Source organism: Eucyclogobius newberryi, unplaced genomic scaffold, assembly GCF_026437365.1.
Source record: "Eucyclogobius newberryi isolate DKJ021-1_F unplaced genomic scaffold, fEucNew1.0.hap1 SCAF_11, whole genome shotgun sequence".
Taxonomy (NCBI): Eukaryota; Metazoa; Chordata; class Actinopteri; order Gobiiformes; family Gobiidae; genus Eucyclogobius; species Eucyclogobius newberryi.
Window position 1 is genome coordinate 27,075,596 of NW_027315735.1, and position 22,621 is coordinate 27,098,216.

The window sequence follows — 22,621 nt, forward strand, 5'->3', positions numbered from 1 at the left end:
TGTGCCATTAGACGTCCAATCTTGCGTTTGTCCCTTACTGATACACAACATTAATCACCAATTAGCTTGTCCTGCGACTGGCCACCTCTCTCATTAGAATATGATAGAATATAATGGTAGTTAATGACGCTTAAAAAACATAATTAAATGAGTGAGCTGTTGAACATGTGGAAGCGCCGCGGTGCATCAATCAAAGGCGACCCTGTCAATCGGCCGCTCCTGGACGGGCCGGGCCCATGGTGTGTATGTGTGTGTGTCCCGAAACCACTGGCCTCTATCATGACCTCATTAGGGAGAAATGAAGGGTGGATGTGTCCCCATCACACGATACCACTGGTGCTTCAAAGTGTGAATGACATTAATATCTGACGTCGGTCCGTCTGTAGATAGAAAAAAAGGCTCTGGCCCCAGCTCTAATTAGCACGTGAGTAAATGGAATAAATCTATATTATTCATGAATTTGCGTCTATAATTAAAAAGAAGAGAAGTGGGCGACTCAGAGGATTTGGATACGTTTCAGTCAGATTTTGCTGTTTGGTTTTAGCGCTTTCAAAGCTACATCAGTGGCTCTGAGCTCAACAAGTTTGCTCAATAAATTGACATGAGCAGAAGAGTCCTAACCATTTATCAAACGCAGATACAAATGAGTCGTAAGTGATTCCACCCCCTGAATAAAGAGGTTGTAGGTTCAGTCCCCAGGTGGAGTAGATATCTTTGCCTTGCATGTCCTTCATGTGTTATATGAGGGCTCCCTGGTTTGATAAATTGGTGAATTTGAGAAGGTACTATGAGCCTTGCCTCAGGCACATGGTCCACCCTGACCCCTGAACGTTCACGTTTGATGAATTTGATGATGTCACAATCTCAAATGTTGGACAGGGGCTTATATAATAGGCTCTGTTGTTTCAGAAAACAAATTTAAATACACAAAATGTAAACCCTTTTATTGTTTGTTTGGGATTGTCCCCTAAACTTGTTGTAATAATCTTATGGCAATCATGACTTTTGGAGTTGAATATGGCACCACTTTTTAGGCGAAGATTTACATTTTAATTTATTTATGCTGACTTTTGTGCTTGTTTTATGTGGAAATATTCACAATTACAGATATGAACCATAAATCATGTCAACAAATCAGCAATCTGACTAACCTGGCTCACGGCAGATTGATCTCTGAATTGAGTTCTACACAGTATCAGTCTGGACAGACTCTCGCCGAAAGCAGGACAGGACACTTATATGAATTATATAGGTTGTTTTTTTATTGTTCATTGGACTGTATCACCAAAGCAAGTGCCCATGTTTGTGAATTCTGTTAATTGACAATAGCAATAAACCTTTTCTGATTCTGATTCTGATTCTGACTGAAGTAATCAAACGGCTGTTAAATAGAGCTAAAAGAAAAGCACAGACTTCTTCCTCGTCCTCAAATACACAAAGCACTTAGATGTGCAAGTTTTTGAAAATCAATATAGTCCGTAAATCTGCTAAAATAGGCTGTAAGTATGTCTGTCAGCGTCACCATGTTCTTCTTCTTGTTTTATGGAGGTTGGTATCCACGATTGTCGCGCGTCAGCATGTTTGTTTAGGTTCGTCCTTTTGACTTCCGCCCAAACTACAACGCTGCGCTGTGATTGGTCGGCCACAAATCGGCCGGGCTCAAACCCAACAGTGCCAGCTGGACCAGATGGATTCTCAAGAGTCTGTGAAACAAATATCAGAGCCGTTATAGTTAAACAGCAAATTCCACCACAGAATTCTTACCTGACCACCAGCATCAGTTTTAGATTATAGGCATTTTAGAAAACTGTGAGGTCATGTGAACGCAATCCATTGACATAGTGAAAGTAAACTCTCAATTTTCTGAAGTAAAATGAATGGTGATCTATATTACTTTACATTCCCATACGCAGAGGAATCAAACCACAGTGTGCGCTTTACACTGTGGCTCCACTGTCATCTCAGGCGGTGCAGGGTAAAACACTTATCTCTTGTCTTTTTTTTTTCTTCTCCATTTCAGTACAACAATAAAGATAAGTGTTCGACATGCTTGCTTAACATGCACAGCTCCCTGGCCTCCCCCCCTCCTCTCCTCTGTGTCTCTGGCGGCTGTGCTGAAATCCATCTCTCTATCTCTATATCTCTCTAACATCCATTACATTCCCCAGCCCCTCACCTCCCCACTCATTAGACCAACGCACAGTAAATTAGCAGCAGCAATTACAGGCAGTATAAAGCATAGGCTGGGTGTGACAGGTAGCACACAGATCATAGACAGACAGCCGCAGTCTCAGGGATAATTACTGTGGGAAACGACCACACACACTTCCAATATGCCTCCACCAAAGAAGCAACGCTGCCTGCTCTGTCTTCCTGACACACACCTCCATGCAGATGTAGGCAGAAGAACTGTGCACCTGCAAACTCGCACGGAGCCGGTGCTGTGCCAATTTTAAAGACGAGGTCCTGGAACACGTGAAAGCGAATGTGCAAAACTGATGTCCTGTTGCAGTTTTTTTGGCTCCTGATCCGATACAGACATTTTAATGTTTGCAGTTTCTGATACCGATCCGATACCTGATCCTGTGCCTTTATAAATACTTCAGTATGCAATGCTGAATCTAGCTCCAGTTGAATTACATTTTTACCAGTTTAAAATAGGTCTATAATTACTGGGAAACATTAACATTAATTAAACTAATTATATGTTAAACTACTGCATGCAAACTACTGTTTTAAAGCTTCAGAGCATTCCTCTCACTGTGACAGACACAGTAAGCGATGTTTCAGGCCTCTGTCTGTCTCTAAAGGTAACATTTACACCATATGTTTGAGGCTTGTGAAAGAGGCTTCCAGCTTCCAGCCCTGCTCCGATTTGTCCAAAGTTTGGATTTCACTCTTAAGGCTCTGCGTTTAAGCTGCTCTGGGTTTTAGTTACACCATTAGAAGTGTCAGCTGTGTGTGGTGGACACTATGCCGTGTATCAGCCCCATCTAGTCACTAAATCTGATCCATTCTATAATTGCCTATAGATTGGCGGCCGTTACGAATACCAATACTGGATCAGTTGTGTATAACATTATGATAAAAAAAAACCTGCTTGCTTACTATCTGACCCAGCGTCATCTCCCTCCAAACATCTATCACATTATTAGATTTTTTCTTTTAGATTTCTTATTAAATGAAATGAATAAAATCCACAGTATTATTGGCTTTCTGAATCAATCGTCATCAACAACTGTACGATTGCATGTGTTTCACAACCTTAAAATATTATATGATCAAAGTTGATCAATATTCTAAACATAAATGGGTTAATTGAGTGTTTAATTTTTGATCCATATTCTGTCAGCTTTCTGTCATGTTGATTTAGTGTATTTGCTGTGCACTTTGCTGAATATAAACTTTTGTGGCATAGATTCACTTTTGTCCTAAAAACATATATTATTTTCCTTTTGTCTTACAGAGCTATTTTTCAAAAAAACATTTACAACACACAGTATACTTATGATGGAACACACAGAACTATACACGCCCTAAAACCATACAATATCACTATATATAGGCTGTGAGTACATATCTGGGGTGGATTCCCACTGTGGCCCAAAATGGGGAAAGAAACCTACCTCCCATTGTAATACATCTCTGTGTGATGTCCAACTATTTTCTAATATAGTGTATTATTAATATTCATTCCACCTCTGCTTGTCTTGTGCTCACTGTCTAGGTCTGAGTACCCCCCTCGCTCCGCTCTCCTCTCTCCTCTCTCCCTTTCCATTCCTTTCCCTTTTTTATGAGGCATCCCCAGGGGGACTCCTGTTTTTCTTTCAAATACGCCTCTCACTGCCTTCCTCTTCATGTGTCCGCGCTTAGGAGGAGGGAGGAGAGTAGGATAGTGCTGGAATATGTGCATTAATATGTTTCATTAGGAGACTAGTAGCACAGAGGCTCCTGAACAGTACCCCACTTGATGTTGATGAAGCCTCGGTATCCGCCTGCATCCCAGCATTACTCCAGGAATAGCCCGTCTTTAATGCAAGTTCCCTGGAGGTTCCACTGGCTCCGGGCTGCCCCATTGTCCTCCTCCCACACTGACCAGTCTATCGCGCCTGAAAAGATGCTGGAAATAAAGAGCAAAGTGGCTTCACCTTTTGTCTGTGTGTATTTATGATTTATGTGAGCGTCTGTGCTACATGCTGCCATAGCCCCGCGCTCGGGAAAGCGGAGTCCCAGGAGCCAGGCGAGGTACGCAACACGGCACCGGTGCTTGGCTCGCTAATCAAAAACATTAGCCTCCAGGACTCATTTTCCCAAGCACTGAGTGTGTAACCTCCATAATTCAATATCCCACCTCTCACTGCTAAATCACTACAACCCACTTTAGTCTCTGTCAGCAAACTATCAACTCTGTTATTAGATATATGGGCTCCAACACGCTGTTATGAATCTATGGGCAATTAAGACGCCAGCATCCACATACAGCTGACTGTTTACAAGGCCTTATTTCATCTGTACCTCCCGGTGGCTCTCACTGGTCCCTCGCGGCGTATACGGAAGCCTTCCTTTACCGTGGAGACCCTGAACACTTTGAGGTCAGCAGAAACTCAGGATATGCTGATATTTTTCGCCATAAACTAATCCAATAGCATGGCCCCTAAATTAGATATGCAAAAAATAAAAAAGAAATTAATTTTCTGCTGATGACCGGCTATGCAAATGATGACTCAATTATGGTGTGCTGGTGCGCTTGCAATTAATAACCTTGGAATCATCATTAACTAATATGTTTAGGAGGAAACTTGTCAGGCTAACCATGTTCCCCATGCCATCAGTAATGCATTAATGAATTAGATTCATTAGAGAAAAGGGAGGCCTGTTTCTGACCTGGTGCATGTCTATTTTTTCGCATACGCCTGTCAGCTTCCCACTAATGACATTTTGTATCAACAAAGACACACTTCATATACATACATGTAGTGAGCTTCTTTGCAGAGCCAAACTAAACACATTTACATTGACACAATGACAGCTGACACGGTCACAGACAAGAGGTAACTTTAATTCAACATTGTGAGAGTCCAAAAGTTATCTTACAGCTCAAATTTCATCAAAAACAATAACAATCTATACAGTAGATTTTTTCTTCCCTTATATCATCGAGCTGTTCAGTGTATTTGCAGTCAAAGACAAAACAGAGGAAAAATAGACACCAGCTATTTGGTTTGCATCTTTTTTGTTCGTTACCTAAGTACAAAACTTCATCACCCATTTCCAATATTCATAATCAGGATGGACCTTTAGCGTTTACAAAGAAGCCATTGTATGACAACAGACCTCTGCAGTTCATTTGAAACGGATACGGTGCAGCCCCTCCCTCACCTCTCCTCTCTGCCCTGTCCCGGACCAGCACTAGTGCCCCAAAAACACTCGTCTGTCAGCGGGCGCCTCTGTTAAAACGCTCCTTTCTGGCCACTTAACAAAACCAGGCTTCAGTAAAAAGAAAAGCAGGAGAAAAGCCCTATTCTGTGTATGGTAACAGATTCAAGCCACACAAAGAACTCTAGAAGTGGTTGACAGCGCTATCAGCTAACTTTCATGCCTGCACACTTGTTCAGAAAGGTTGTAATGAAACTATATTGTTGTTATGCTAAATAGCAGAAGTGAGTATGAGTTACCTTTGATTGAGTTAAAAAAAAAAAGGCCTCCTTAGAGTTCATTTTATAAACTGTATTTTTACATCTACTTGAGTAATGTGATTTATCTTTAATACTTGAAAGGGAGTGCAATTTTGGATTATTCTAGTACAAACAGGTTTTAGCCGATTTTTAAATTACTTTTATTCAGTGTTTGGGGCAAAAAAACAAAAGTATGTGATTATCTTTTGTATTCTTATCTATAAAAACAAATCTGGAGCAAAAAATATTTATCAAATATTTATGCTTTTCTACTCGAGTAACAATACTCAAACACGCTTTTAACTACTCACTTCTGCTAAATAGTTTTGGTGACTTTTGCGTTAGCTTTGTTGAGTTGTGCTGCCTTTTATACCTGATGTTATGTTGATTGTGAAGAACAGAACTGGGGGAAAAAAAGCTACATAACGGCTACAAAAGAGCAAGACACTGCGTAGACTGTCCTTCAAAGTCATTGCTGTGTCTCGACAAGGGTTGTGATTGTTGAATTATGGCTCTTTGTATTCTTAGTCTGGCTTTTTCGAAACCACCAAAAAGAGTTGAGAGTGCGTTTTTGTGCTTGTCTGTCCCCCCTCAAAGTTTCCCATGAATTCCTTTTGTGGCAATAGACAATTGTGGCGACGGGTAGAAAAAACTGTACACATGATTGAATAAAAGAATGGGTTTTGCATTGTTAAGGCATCTAGACTGCTGGTACAGATTACAGTGACAGAAAAAAAAAAGAAATTTATAGATACAGCATGTTAGCAGGCATAAGTAACAGGAAAAAGAAAGTACAAGATGGATGGGAAGCAACGAAAAATGACGAAAAAAGTAACATTGCAAATTCGTAAGTCCTCTTGGTTTGCACGCAAAATCAAACGTGTCACTCAGGAGAAGAACCCATGCATATTATCATTATCAAAGCCTCAAACCAAAAGATATACATTTACAATATATATTAATGTGTGTATATATTCATTAAAAAAACTACTTCAACCAAATACTCTGAATAAGATGCTACTTTTTGCCATACAATAAACATTTGGTAAAAGAACATAAAACTGAAAGGGTTTATTAACTTACAAATCATACAAAAATAGACAATGGATTTTTGACTCAACAAAATGGAAGCGTGGTACATACAAAATAACAAAATGGTAAAAAAGTCACATTTAAATAGACAGTAATGAAATGCAAAAACACGACGACATGTGTCCACTTCACACGACACAAAACAGGAGTGAGAGGCAATTTACAAATACAAGGATAAATACAGTATTTATAGGATATTTTACAGAAAAACCCTTTTGTATCCAAATGTTTCTCATGTTCCGCAGATATGAGATTTGACAACACGCAGTAACTCTATCGTCTGTATTGAGAAGCTGCCTTAAGACATATTACATTTCAAACTAGAGCTATTGCAAAAAAGAAAGAAAACCCAAAGATTTGTATATACAAAAATATATCACATATATCACACTTTTATTCTAATTTGATATTCGCTAGACTGCTTTCAGTACAGTGCTGGCTGGACGCGCACATCCTTTGGGCTTTTCAAGTCTTTTTTCTAAAATATCTTAAAAAACAAAAATGGCAAATTTGGCTAGTAATTTGAAATGACAAGCAGAAAAGCATATTGCAAACAGCTCAATCCTCACAGTTTTTTTATTAAAAGTCAAACAAACAAACAAACAAACAAACAAACAAACAAACACACAAACAAAGCCAAACCACCACCACCCGAACGTAACAAAGGCCTGATGTCAAAATCATGGGTTCGATTTGGAGGAGAAATAGCAGCAGAGTTGAACGTTGATTTGATCCTTTTTTTTTTTTTTTTTTTTTGACCTTGATTCCACTTGGCCCGTGTGTTGTTCTGTGGTTTCAGCTCAGACTTCTATTGTGAGATGTTACGTAAACTTCATTTTACAAACTCCTCTGTTGTTTGTGTGAGTTATGGATCGCGAGACAGCGTGGGGCCCCCCGGTAATCAAACCCAAAGCTTACATAAACAATAACGGATAAATAAATGCTCTTTTCATGAGGTCAGTGTCACTCTGTGGGCAAACTATCTCTCTACACACATCCCATCACACGGTGTCGGACAAGCTACACTAAATAAAAATAAGATCACAAAGTTGCTATTGTCCCGCGGCGTCTCCTTCCCATTCCGCAAAATCCCAAATGGAAAGGCCTGAGTTTGAGGAGTTTTTTTTTTTTTAACGCTTTCTTCTCCGGGTGCGAACATTAACTGGCCAAGCTCTGTCACCATGTCAGTTTTTCCTTTCGGCATTCCCAAATCCTATCCCAGATCCTCTACATGGGCGGGACGATCATCCCCGGAATCACTGTTTGTGGGAAAAGAGGGGGAGGAGGAAGAGATGGGGGGGGAAGGAGAGATTGAGAGAGGGAGAGAGAGAGAGAGAGTGGTCAGTCACATGATCGCTGCGTTATATCTGTCATCACAACAGTCTCATAACAAATGTACTCGGGCATCTGCTGAACAAAGACGACGCACTCATTATCTCACCGTACCAAGCCCTCAGAATCAAAACATTTCAGATGTTTTCCTTTTTTTTTTGCACGCTGTCTGAATAGTTTCAACACTGTTAATTGTTAGCAGTTACGCGGCCTGTTGAGCGAGGAAATGCATTGATGTGGGAATGACAGACATGATGAAGTTATAGGCTCACACTTGAAGAAAAAAAAGAGATGGAAGATTTGAGAGTTTCACAGGGTGCTGCATTCCCAGTTTTCTTTTTTTCCCCCTCCTACACTTTGATATCTGGTATATATCTGCACCTCCTTCGTCTCCCTCACATGAGCCATCACCAGAAGGAATTTTTCATATAACATATTGGCTGCCTATTGATCCTTCTACCTCTTCAATCCACTAATTCCCTGGTTATTTCCTAAGTGTCTCCGGCGTGTTGGGATTAACTGAGCAGCGCGCGCGTGTGTGTACGTGGATGGGAGCGGCGTGCAGTGTCCGATGGCCCCTGGGTCGCGTGGTCAGTGATCATCAACGCGGACAGAGGAAGTGAGGAAGTGCTTCGCTTCTGCTCGTGATAAAGATTCCCATCCATCTCTTTTTTTCACCCCTTTCTCATCGCCATACAACATCCTGATGGAGAATCCGACCCCCCCTTTCCCTATATTATCCGATGCTCTTGCACGGACAGGAAGCGGGAAGTAAAAACAGGAAATAGGAGCCATGTGGTGGGGAACACGCTTGGAGGAGTGTCGGATAAAAATAAGGGAATTCGAGGTAGAGAAGGATGGGTTGGGCAGGATGAGTGAATTGAGTTTAAAGAAGACATTTGATACTTTTTCCGGTGTTATTTAGTGCTAGTGTCAAATTATTGGATCAGTATTTTACGTATTCTTTATTGCAAAATGTATCTAAATCCCAATTTTATGAGAAACAGGTCCTTGCATAACTGATTATCCGCCTCTTCATTGTCATTTTCATTGTGGCAAGCAGCAGATTTTAATAATGATGATGATTTTTTTTTTTTAAATGGTTATTGAAGTTTGTGACCCAATTCCTGGACAGTGAAGAAGTACTTAAACATGCTTGAAGAACTCCAAATACAGCTTCAAGTATGCCCTATAGAGAACCATTATAACATGTTTAATATGTTGTTTTTGTATAATGTCTCCTTTTTTTTGGTAGAAGGGAATTAAAATGAAAGGGACAGAAAAGAGTAAACATACTTCAGGAGAAGGCCATGCCCTGCAGAGCGCTGGCTGAGGAGTACTTGTTAGAGTCCACAAAAGACTGATCTAAAGTGAGGCAGGAAAAGAAGAGACCAAACAGGAAGTGACGAGGAAGGAAGGAGGAAGGGCAGAGAGGAGGAAAGGGGAGGAGAGAATTAATATTTAAAGAAGGGAAAGCTACTTATAAGAAATTGCCCTTCAAATGATAAAATTTCATCAATATATGGCTAAATATGACACTCATTTTAATCAGTTAATAATAAATTGGCAAGCTTGTAAATAATATTTCAGGGATTTACACTATTTTTCCATCATACTCAGTAATAGGTGACTTTTTCTGTTTATACCTTGCAGGCCGTTGCCATTGGCGCTGGTGCACGTGGGCGGAGGGGAGTTTTGGGGTCTGACGACAGGGGCGAACGCGCTCTTCTGCTTGACCGCGGCTGACACCATGTTTGCCGGGGAGAAGGAGAAGATCCCGGAGGAGCTGCTGCAGTTTGAAGGCAGGCTGGTCGACGACGCCATGGTGGGACTAGACGGGACGACTGAAGGGGCAGCGGGGCAGAGCAAGGGGAGGTGAGAGGAGGGTGAGAGGGTGGGGTTAGAGAGAGGGGCGAGGGCACAGGACAGGGAGACGGGACGAACAGAAAGGGACTGGTCAATGGACAATGGTAGGAGGGATAACATTTTGAACTGAAATCATCTTGCTTATACTTTTTTTTGCAACCTTTTTCTTTTGTGAAAATCACTTAGCTCAGAGATAACTCTAGCTCAGATATAAAAAAAAAAACAAGTTTGAAAACAGAAAACTCCAAAAACAGCCCAAAGCATTTTTTTCCCTGGGCATCCCGTCAAATGGGCCTGTTTTGATGACTCATCTGGGCTTAAGGGTGCGCGTTACTGTAGGTTCACAAACACCTCTCTGGCAGCTTTATGAAACTGTAATTTGTTTTTTGGGAATTTTGCTAATACAGCTTTAGCAGATCACAGATGAAATAAAACATAGAGTTATTGTAATAAATTAAATAGACAGCCTGGAAACAGCTGTTGCTCAGTTTAAATCTATGTTCTAGGATTAAAATGTTCCAGATGGGATACAAACCTAAAATCATACAAAAATATTTTTGTTTTTGGTCTTGACTGTTGTAGATAATCCTCACGTCTCAAATCGTCCTCTGACATCATCCCTCTCGTCTCGGTTTGTCTTTGTCTGCTGATAGTCTAAGAGCATTTTCCCCCTCAGTGATTTTACAATCAGCCAAGTCGTATTTCACCTGCCCCGATATCTGCGCCTGCCTTTATTGTTGTTATTATCCAACACTTAGCCTTTATGGCTCTTCCTGACAAATCCTCGCAATAAAGTCATAATCCATTTATGAAGGAGCCTAACTAATCAATTAATGAAAATTGGACCTACAAAGGCAGGCCGAGGGGGCATTGATTGAAAGTGTCTGTGTGGGGCCGATGAGCCTGTTAAAATACTTGTTAACACCCAGGAATCAAAGAGCTGAAATGGAATTGCTTCTCTAGCAATTAGTTTATTGATTTAATCAAGGGTCTTTAATGTAGAGGGTGAGTGTGTGCTGTGCGCAAGGGGGGCACTAGGTGATATGTTCCCTTGGCCAATAAAGGGGGATTTGTATTTGACTGTTCTTAGAGAAACAGATGAGCCAGCTGAACTTCCCCTGATGCTTCACTTTCACCACACTTCAACTTGTGTTTACTGACAAAATCTTTATGTTCTCACAGCCATTAACTCAGCTCCTTGTTTCAGAGTTTAGCCCCTGTGCACAGCTGCAAACGGGGATGGGAATGCACTATTGTAAGAGCATTGTTTTAACAAAAAGCATTACAGGCATACAATTTGTCGTACAGTTTTTCCATTCAACCTTGTTCAAAGTTGGAAAATGTGAAATTGACCGATATCTGACCGTATAACAACAAAGCACTTCCAATGCAAGAATACAAAACATATTTGCGACCCGTAATACACCACAGACCATGCGTAATAGGTATGTTGTTAGTGTTGTGTTTACTCACTAGCATAGGGCGAGTTGCCTGCTGATCCATTGAGGAAGTTGGGCGAGGTGCCCAGGGCTGCCATGCCAGAGTTACCATAGCCATTCATGCTAGTGGAGACAGAGCTGTAGCTATTCTGCTGAGGAGTGGTGCTGGGGACATAACCGTGGGGGGACACGCTGCTTGTACTCCTACTGAAACCTATGGAGCAAGATGAGAGGAAAGAGAAAGAGAAAGAGAGAGAGACAGAGAGAAGAACTGGGGTTAGAGTTTAGCAGATGGCAGACAAAACAAACTCAGAAAGCACTACATGCACTGGTGCCAATTACCCTTTTCCTTACACGGTTAATGGCTGCACCAATGTAAGCCCAAAGTAGAAATCTTAGACGGCATATGGCGAGGGAGAGCGGGAGCGCTTTGGACAGAGCAGAGGAGGAAGATACGAGCAGGAACTATGTTGTGCAATCTGACTACTCAAACACCAAGTCATTAACCTCATGGCTCCTGTTCAGAATTAGATGTATTGATAAGGCAATTAACTGTAACAGGCCTGCGCTGTCGAACTCTAATTTATAAAGAAGTGAAGTGATATTTCTGACAAGACCTCATTTTAATTTACCACTCTGAAATAATAAAGATAAAATGAATGAACTATAAATAATCGCTGACAGTGGGATTTTCTTTTACCTGCTTCGGGCTAACAAAGGGCTACACCTGAGGACTCTAATAATAGTAAGGAACAGCCAAGCAGCCGGTACAATGTATGTGGAGTATATTATCACTCGCGAAGATGATACATATTTCCACATGAAGTGTATTGGATGTATTGAGACGCTGTTCCCCTGATAGGAGTGATGAATGAGCGCTGACTGCACCCACATCCCTCTCTGTCAGGCGGGGGCCGACCTCAGTCTAATATACACACCCCTAGGACCCACTCATCCCACTCCATATCCACCACTCTCCTCTGCTCCATCCGTCACTCTCTCACCTTGCACACGCTCCCAGTATTCCCCAATTCCTCCTCCTTTTCTTCTTCTACACAATTCAAGTGTCCTCTCGTTAGGGGCGTCTTTTACCTCCTTCTCTGTTTATTTCTTTTGCCAAATTTGTCACAAGTACAACCTCAGTTTCACTACGGTACTCTGTATTACATTTGTATTGACTATTTCGCTTCTCTTCACACCTAAAATCTTCCATCTAAATGCAGCTACACCATAACGCCAGATGCCCTTCCCTCGTAACCTCATTGGACCTGATCTGACCCATGACTCTTTGGGGCACGACTTCATCAACCTTTGGACAGAGTATTGAATATGCATCTTCTTAGCTAGATTTGTGTTCCAACTTACAAGTCCATGTTTCTAGTTTTATTCTTTTTGGATATATTTTATTAAAACTTTTATAATTTAACTGTTTGAATTGATATCTAAATTATGTACATTTATGTTGTCAACATTTTTGGTAACGCTTAAAAATAAGGTTCCTCAGTAAATTGTTTATAATGCATTAATATACTTTTGTTTATTAACGCCATATAAATAGTTTACCAAAGAACCTTACTTTAAAGCATTATCACCTTTAATGTGAAAACAAAGGTATACTAAAAGCTTGACAAACAACCAGTTTTTAAATTTGGGAGTTTTGCCTTTACTTTACAGACTTTTCTTATAATTTTATTGAAATGAATGACTGAACCATAGTAGAATAGAAATAAATGTATTACATTGTACCATAAAAAGTATCTTAAACATTTCCATTAGAGAATACAGTTTTGTGCATGTTGTAAACTTATCTCCCCGTCTCTCACCTTGGTTGGCCGTTTGTGCCACCTCTGACCCGGTGAAGGAGTTGACCATCATGCCCGCATGCACTGATCCACTGCCCAGACCTGAGAGCTGGTTGTGCCCCCGCGGGACCGTTGTGTACAGTGCCTCCGCGATGTCTGCAGCTCGTTTCAAAATCATCTCCTGACAATGGCAAAAAGGAAGAAGAAGGGGGAAAAAAACAGCTTTGGTCAGCACTGCAGGGTAGAGACGAGCAGAGGACAGAGAAAATATGATGTAGCCAGCCTTTATGGCCTCACGAGTATGTAAGATGTCTACTAGTGATACTGTAAACCTAGCAGGCTGAGTGGTTTTTATCAGTGGTCACTGGGAGAGCTGGGATTGCTTCCAGTAAATGGAGGCAGGGCTCATTAACAGCCTCATCAATTGTTTAGCTTGATGCTGCCTATCCAGTTTCCATCCTCAGTCAGAAAACAGTTTTAATACAGATTTGGCATCAGAGCGAGGTGTTGGTTTAGAATATTTTATATATTTTGTAGTTGTTTAGATTCTAATCAAGTGTTGGACTATACAACCGATGCTAAGCAGGGTTGGGCCGGGTTAGCACTTGGATGGGAGATCGCAGAGAATGCTAGGTGCCACTTTGCCTGGTTTGAATGTGGTGAGTGAGTGAGTGGTAAGTGGTGGTCGTGGGTATGGCTGGGTGAAACGGTGATAAAAATCAAATCTTGATGTCATCCTTGTGACGATCGGCTATTTTTAATGAAATTGTCACGTTGTGATTCACCATTTCTTTATTTAATGCAGCACTTTTCTCCACACACTTATCCTATTGGTCGGCCTCTGTCAAGTTCTGAGTGACAGCAGGATTTAACCAATCACAGTGAATTGTGAGATTTCAAAAGGAGCAGATGACTTTATTTATCTCTTTACAATAGGGCTACAGTAGCTAATCATCACCAGTGTGGAGTGAATGAAAAAATGTTAATCTTAAAAAAAATAGTTATTTACAGGAAGACTAAAGCATTATTATTGTTAACATATTTTTTGGAACTTCTGGAAGTGTTGTATGCAGTGCAGTGATTTCTAGTATGCAATAAGCAGAGGTATACAGTATCAACTATCAGATGTGAAGGTGTAAAAACCTTGGGGATTCAATATATACATTAGCAATTATTATTCTGTATTTTACAAAACTCTATAATACAACAAAGTATAGAGTTCAGTACAAAAATGGCTGTGCAAGCAAGGCTTTCCAAATATAGCACTGGCAAGACAGTTGCGCTAATACTACAAATTACACTAGACACTAGAAAAGCCTTTAACATGCATTACATAATACCAAATTATGTTTATTACTACAAGATTGCAGCAAGTTTAAAAAGTTCAAACTGCAGAATGGTCACTGAGGACTTGGCTCCCCAGAGACTCTACTTCCAGTGCAATTCCCCCTCCTGCTCGTTTTGTATTTATCACATCTCCTCCCATTGTACTTATTGAATAACAAGCTCCAACATGTTTGTGCTTGTTCGGTGGGTCCTGGCGTTGCCGCTGCACAGTGGGGCGCAACAGGACGGGTGGAGGCACTGTCTTTGATGCCAGCTGCAGCACTCCGACCAGCAAACATATTTTTTTAGAGCGATATCGATGTTTCAGTCAACATTTATACTGGCTTATACCTATACTGTGTGTGTGGGCTTACCTGGTTGTTGTGAGGCATCCCGTACAAGGCTTCCACCAGGTCGGCCGCTCGCTTCAAAATCACCTCCTACAATCAAGCGCAAAAAGAGCAGAGGATTGATCAGGAAGGTGGCAATGCAAAGAGTTCAGTCACTTTTATTGCATTGCACTTGTGGCGTTGTGCTGTGAATGCAAAAGAGGGAGAGGAGAAGAAGGAGGAAGACGGAGCAAGAGAAATGGAGCCTGTCCCGACTGTGTGTTAGCAGCCGGGGCAGTTCGAGGGGCGAGATAGTGTTATCAGTGAATAAAACATGAGCCCATATCGCTCTATCAGTCAAGCAACTTCTACGTCTTCTCCTCCCTCCACTGTCACGGCCGCATTGTGAATCTCCACGCCATGATCAGCCATCAATCTCATTTAACACAAACATATCATCGGCTGCACAACTGCCCTCGTCAACTGGGATGTCTGCGTCTCGCCACGAAAGCCCCGAGGCTCATTTGACAAAAATAGACCGCTCAATTGGTCCAGGCTTGAAGTACAGGAATTTTTGCAAAGCTGTTTGGAGCTTGGATGTCACTCACTGTGGTCATTTATGGATGAAAATTGACACGTGGAAATTCATAGGCATGATCAAACAATCTACAGACAAAGGGGATGTGGGTGAGCTGCGACAGCAATGGTAAATCTAGTGGGTCTTTTGTGGACTCCATAATTATGTCAACAAATCTGATTTCATGAGCTTTTGATTGTTGCTGCGAGTTGCGGGCAGGTCATTGTTTCCAGGATACATTGGTTCTTAGTTCTAAGTCGCTGTAATCTAAAAAAAAAGTCAGTGTATACATGTGGAGAGGAGGCCAGAGTGTATGGCGTGAGCCCAGTGTAAAGATCTGTACTATGAGTATTTAAAATAATAATGATGAATATGATCATTCAATTTCCTCAAAGTGGTTAGTGTGGTAGTTTAGTTTGCCGCAGAATCCACACAGAGACTTTAGACTCAAATGTATCAATTAAACCCAATTTAAAGTGACCTAATATTTACCTAACACATACATGTATCTGGACACTATATATTGATTATGCTATTTTTCAGAAATCCAACTTAAAAATTCCCAATGAGCGTGTACTACAACTGACCCTAAAAAGTTAATATTTGGGTTTCTGACCAGATCCAATACTGGACTAAATAAGGTCTAAACTAGGGCTAATCCGATCTCAAATGAGCTGAAACCTCTTTCAAAGTATTGTTCACCTCAAAAATCTTAACAATTTTGTCTCTAAATAAAACAAATACTTAAAATGCATATGAGTGGTAGACCACATACCACCAGTGTGCACCACAGTTTGAGAAACACTCCCCTAAGTCAAGTACAAGATGTGGGGGAGAGTATCTGTGCTCTGTGATTGCCCACTGCTCCTGACATGTTTCCCCAGCAGTATGCGATTACATAATACTTACTATTTGAGAAACCAAACGAACGCTGTTACAATACTTTAGACTGGCCTAGTGCACCTTTTGTGTTCCCATCCCCTGCTAATGATCCGAGTGAAGTGCCTTGTCTCTGCCTGGTGTTACAAATGTAGAACATAGTGCTGAGGTGAGCAGCTCAGAGCGGGGTTTCCCAGATCAAACATTTATCCGTTTGGTTTCCCCGCTTCATTCCCTTCTATTCCTCTGCTTGTATCTCCTCTCTATTCTTCTCTCTCGCTGCCGTGGATGACTGTGACTGCGGGCGCTCTTATACGGTTGTGATGATGTAGACACCTACAGCCCTACCAAACCCTTTTTAAAAGTTAATGTGCCGGGGCCAGGATATAATGCTGGAGGCGCGACAACCAGAAAATTGCCGTTCCCCCCACACCCCCTTCCCCTCCTTGCACTCTCACGCTGCGCGGCTATACCCTCCCGTGTGTCTCCCTCGCTGTGAACAAGCCCCGGAGCATGTGTGCGCTCTGTTCGGTGACACGCCGCCTTTCAATCAGACCTCATATGGCATACACACACACCGGCGAACGTACACACACTCAAAGATGGCCGACCAGGACATGACGAGAGGGTCAGCAAAGCAATAAAGATTGTAGAGCGCTGTCCAAGGTGCTAAATTCACTCAATAATGGGAGCGCTGCCTCTGTGTTAACCTCCCATTACCAGCACTATCTGGTGGGGGGGAGGCAGGTGGAAGGGAAAGGGGTAGGAGAGAGAGAGTGTGGGCCCGGCGCGGGTGATTGAGAGACATACAGGCCCAAGGATGGTAACTGCTTCTTTAGTATGTATGCGCCGCTCCTCGTTTCCTTCCCTCACTGCTGTACCTCGACGCCCCATGCCTCCCAGGGATTGCGAGATAGATAGATGGGAAGGGTGGATGAGGGAGGGGTGACGGGTGAGTAGTTAGGGCTTAAACGGACCCCATCTGGTACAGGACGACACATGAAACACTTTCTCTGGTACAGTATGTCTATACATTTAAGGTGGATAACATTCACATTGAAAGTGGAGGCGTCCTGACAGTTTGAGTAGTTGAAGCAGCAGCATAAACTCGCCCGGGCTCAGCGTTTTGAGAGCGGTTTCTGGCGTCCGCAATTTGCTGAATGTCCTCCCTTCTCTTACCCTCATTTTGCGCTACACTGTCTAATGAAACCAAGCAGCCAAAGAGAAGAAGAAAAAAAATCCATGTGAAATTGACAAAAAAAATACTATAAATCAAGAGTCTGAATTAATTTTTGTTTTTTTCTTTTTTGTTCAGTTTTTCATTTCTGATATTGAGTTTCAAAACCACTCCCACAAACTATGCAAATATTCTGGTGGGGGGTCTGACTCCCTGGCTACGCTAGAATGTTCCACAGTACAGCATTAAACGTATCCTTCAAGCATCTATCTATCACTTTTATTGAAAAGAGTAAAAGAAAAGCATGACTCTCATCTCCAAAAGCGTGACCAGTCTCCGAGGAGATTGATTTGTTTGTGGAACATTCCAGACAAAGTAACATCTCCATGGAGACAGACCTTCCACCAGAAAAGTGACATAGTTCTCCTTTATTGTAATTTCAGAGTTATGTCTTGCTCATATGACGCCACAACATAAATGCAGACTTTTCCAACAATGTTTTTCAAAAGTATCACTTGTAGTAATCCTACTGTGCCAGCTGTACATAAGTCTTACTTATTTTCTGTTTGACAATAACGTGGATGTAATTTCAGATTTGGAGGGATCTGAGGAGATTTGGTGTAGAGGAATGCTTGTTGTTGATCGTTGTTAATCAAATGAGATTAGCTAAAGACTCACCAACTTCTGCCTTGGCAAAGACGGACGATGCAGAATATTTACAACTTGGCAAACTATGTCTCAACACATGGGTCCAATCATGTCTAAACACTGAAGAGCGGAAAGAGGGTAACATTATGTAGACACAAAAAACAACATAATTAGAGTAACTTTTTGGAGAATTCTATCTAATATCTAATCTAATATGGAATTTACTCAAGAAAAAATAACCTCTTTTACTAAATTATTATGTTCTATATTAACTTTATGTTATTTTAAGCACAACGTTCATGTAAATTATAATTGTTTGGATGTAGGAAATGCTTGATACTATTTATGAACAGTAATTGGTTGTTTAATTGATCCACAACCTGTAAATATGCAACTTTACTTTAAGTCGCAATTCAACAACATTTTTTGTCCTCTCCCATAGTTCACCTGTGACCACATCTCTTCTCTCTCTCTCCATCCTTCTCATTTTCTCCATTAATCTCCTCTCCAGGTCCTGCGCTCTGTCCGTACCTATCAGTCTCTCGTTAGCGAAGGGATCTGTCCAGTGGCTAAACGCGATTAGGCAGCGCTCCAGAGTCGTTCTGATAAACAGATAAATGTGGTTAGCGTCGTGCTGCCTGCCTCGCGCTGCTGCTGTAAGAGGAGACCATTTCCTGGGCGCGGGGTCTCTTCCCGTAAAGTCAGCTCCGCGGAGACGTCAACAGGAAGGGGAACCTGATCCAGAGCACAGGCCTGGTCACTCATTAGCCGGGCACAGACCCCGGTTACACCATAGCTTCACCTGAACACCCTGCCGTCCAAACACTATGGAATGAACTAAAGGTTGGGTTCAATTGATGTGACAACTCTCTTAAAGCGGCAGGATGACGTGCAGGTTAACTTCAATAAATGTGTGAGTATTTAAATGTTACTACTAACAACTCCACTACTATATGTCCCTATTGCAAATACATTCCAGGTTTGCAGCGCTTGTTGTGTAACCTTTTTTATTTTTTGTTTTTATTCTATTGTAAATGATCTGCTTGGGTCTTCTTTATTGAGAGGTCCACAGACAATCAGTAAAAAATATATGGTTGGAGCAGAGAGGAAGAAATTTGACAGTTGTAAATAGCAAATACTAAAAGTCTGTCTTGTTTATATTCTGAACATCTATATTGAAGGCTTTTTTAATAGGACAACAACAAATTTGAATAAAAAACTGTGATCAATCAATACCGTATGAAATATTGTGATAATTTGTGATATTGCCCAGCCATATAGTATCAAAGTAAAAAGACTTGATCATGAGACATCTGTATTCTGCACCTCCATTGGTGCAGCTCTCTCTTTCTCACCAGCTCTGGTTACCAGCTGGACAGCGGATCGTTACGTGAGTGTATAGGTTCATTAGGAAACCTCTTGTAAAAAGGCTCTGAGAAACTGGAATACATTAAACTCTGGATCAATTCGATCTCGATTAAAAATTGACCAGAGAACTCCCAAACAAGAACCTGCCCCGTAGGTAGCGGCAACTGGACATTTGTGTACCGCGAGAATTTGGAATCGCACGCCCCGAGTCCTGGCACTGTCTAATGATTGAGGCCAACAGTTGAGAGAATTGTGGTCAACAAACTGTTATTACCTCAATAAAGGCACAAATCAATAGAGCCGAAATGAACAGCCGGACCTGCTAGCTCGCACTGTTCCTTTAGAGCGGGGTGGAGACAGACTGAGAAGAGATGGATGGATTCAAAGATGTTTAACAGAAACAGGGGGTTGATAGGCTAAAGACGAGAGCGCTCCGGGACACAGTCTTGTACCCGGGGCGGACATGACACCCAAAGAGGACAAGTAATTTCTCTATCTTCCTCTTGCATCTCGCTGGCCTCTTCATCTCGCCATGAACAGTGGTGACTTCCCCCCTGGCTGCCGCGGCTGTGTGTAGGTGCGTATCTGGCGCCTGTGCACGCGTGTGTCTGTGTGTACGTGCTGGAAGTAATAAAGTCCACCCGGGGTTGACTTCGATCCACTGACCCAGCAGGAGGTAAGAGTGGACAGCTATGATGGATCACCTAACCTCCTTCTGCCTCTCCACCAGCACTCCCTCCTCTCCAACCTCCTTTTCCTCCAGCTCTTTGCCAGTCCAAACGTCCTCGCGCTCGCCGAGAAGGATGAATAGAGCTGCTTGTGCCTTCCGCTGAGCAAATAAAGTGTTTGTTTGGGCGGAAAATGACCATGAACATATGATAAAATGTTTAGCTGAAAGCGGCGCAGTGTCATTCGCCGCCTCTTCTACAATTACTCCTCTGTACGTTAGGTCATGTTGTCCTTGCATCTCCATATATAAACTAGTGAAACCTTAGAAGTTGTCGATACATTCCTGTGTTGCCGACATGATATCCAATGAAGTAATTGCTCCTGACAAACGGCGCAAGAGTGAACACATAAGAGCAGTTGTTATAGATGCACACAGTACCTTGGGTAATCTCTCCTGGTCTCCCGGGTGTCTGGGGATGACCTTCTGTAACCTCTGGAAGCCATAGTCTATGGTGGGCTCGTTCAGCGCTGCATACAAAAACAAGAGAGAGCGAGAGGAGAGGACATTCATTAGTGTTACTGCTACAGCTGATCAGTATTCAGGGTCGCCAATTCAAGCTGATTTAGGACACAAGGTATCGTTCACTCAGGGCAATCACCTTTTAATAGCAGAAAAGACAAACAACCGTTCATCGTTGTATTTGCCCGTAAAGGCAATTTGAATTGATCAATTTAACTAGTAATGCATTGCTTTGGACTCCATAGACTTATTATGAGGGGGGAGGAAACTGGAGGCAATGAAAATTCGATCAACACTCTGAATAAATGCTGAAGGTTCTTACAACGGCCAAATTGGTTGGATATGGTTTTGTTTATTGTGAATTTTACAGCATGTACACACAATCTGCAGAGGGCAAATCAAAGCCAAAGCCACCAAGCTGTTGGAAAGTAACAAAAACATTAAACACATTTTTTTTCAATCATTTTAGCTTGTCCCTTTTGTATGGTAGGGAGTAATTTAGCATCCCATACAGTAATTTGTTATCTACATTTGACCCACCCTTCAATGTTACAGGGGGAACCTTTCGAGCTCCAGGACCAGTCTCCTGAAACCCGTGAACAAACTCCACAGACAAAAGTCCCATCGGGAATCGAGCCCGTGACCTTCTTAGGGTAAGTGGAGAAAACAATTTCCCTCAAATATTGCAGTTATTCACACACAAATAAGGCCAGATGCCCTTCTTCTGTATTAATATTGTTTATTCATGGATTTCAGTTTATAGACAAATGGCATTCCTCAATTTCAGTTATTTGCAGAATTTTAGTCATGATAGTCGCTTTACTATTTTCATTATTTAAAAGGTCAAACACTATTGAAACTATTATGTCAGTTGTAGCCAGTCTTTTGAGACAGTTTTATGATATTTATTGTTTAAGACGTGTAAAATCTCTTCGCCTTATTGATCTGTTTGCTTAGATTTATTAGCAGTTAAATGTTGTGTTTTCATGAATGTTGAGCTCATATTTAACGTAAAATATACCTGTTTAAAGGTAACAGACATTCATAGCATATTAAATGTATTTTGTCCACCTGCATATTGCCGTAGTAAGAGAACAACATTTGTGAGCTCGCCCAGAAGCAGGTTTTGACACTGACTCAAATTGGGAACTTTTCACCCTTCAAACAATTTGATATTTTCCCCCGAAATTAGTAATTGCTACGCCAACGGTCTAATTTTGAATAATTCTGAAACCCATGGATATCGCATCTGGCTAAAGGTGTAATTGAGTGACTTGAGCTTGAACCTCATTACCCGCATTTGAATGTTTAATACTGCACCAATAAACATCTGTCAATTAAAAATAATTGGTTTAAATCTTTGGGAAGAACCAATACAGACACCATTTAATTATGAAAGATAATCAAAGTTGTGGGGCAAACAGCTCAATGAGAAAAGTCACTCTACAGCAGAAATGACCGAATTATGCATCTTTCCCACTCATTATTCCACATTAAGCTAAACATGTTGAAAATGGTGGGTGTCCTCTATTCTATTAAGTCCGCCGCGTCTTTGTTTGCCTGTGATGTAATGAATCTCTCTCCGTCGCCTGCTTTGGCTCTTAATAAAAAGACTGTCAGGAATCAAGAGTTGCTTTAGTGTTTGTGTGAATGCATGTCTCTGTGTGTGTCCCGTGGTCCTGTGTTGATCAGCGACTAATATAAGCAATTACAGAGCCTGGTTTCAATATAACAAAGGCTCGATCGCTCCGGGGAACAGGGCTAAAACACACACGTACACAGCGCGCATACACCTACTCCGTCTACTACAGACAGTCAGATCATGCAGCGGGAGGAGGAGGAGGAGGAGGAGGAGAAAGCACTCTCGGCATGCTGTGGTCGCGCTGCCGTAATTGAATATGAGAAGATTTAGCATGAATATT

At 41.7% G+C, this 22,621-nt stretch overlaps 1 protein-coding gene across 5 annotated transcripts in view; it reads right to left on the reverse strand.

Moving 5' to 3' along the window:
• Positions 1–6,207: 6,207 nt before the first annotated feature.
• Positions 6,208–22,621, reverse strand: part of ebf1a (EBF transcription factor 1a) — a 311,927-nt gene continuing 295,513 nt past the window's right edge. For 2 of the 5 annotated variants that reach the window (XM_072439800.1, XM_072439799.1), the window contains 7 exons: positions 20,619–20,707; positions 14,907–14,972; positions 13,228–13,387; positions 11,439–11,618; positions 9,746–9,943; positions 9,396–9,464; positions 6,208–8,026 (listed from right to left, as the gene is read on the reverse strand). In XM_072439800.1, coding sequence (XP_072295901.1) covers positions 9,397–9,464; positions 9,746–9,943; positions 11,439–11,618; positions 13,228–13,387; positions 14,907–14,972; positions 20,619–20,707 — 761 coding nt within the window. In that variant the 3' untranslated portion in view covers positions 6,208–8,026; position 9,396. Of the gene's footprint in view, positions 8,027–9,395; positions 9,465–9,745; positions 10,053–11,438; positions 11,619–13,227; positions 13,388–14,906; positions 14,973–20,618; positions 20,708–22,621 lie in introns of those variants that run through there. The other 3 variants (XM_072439801.1, XM_072439803.1, XM_072439802.1) reach the window with 3 other exon arrangements.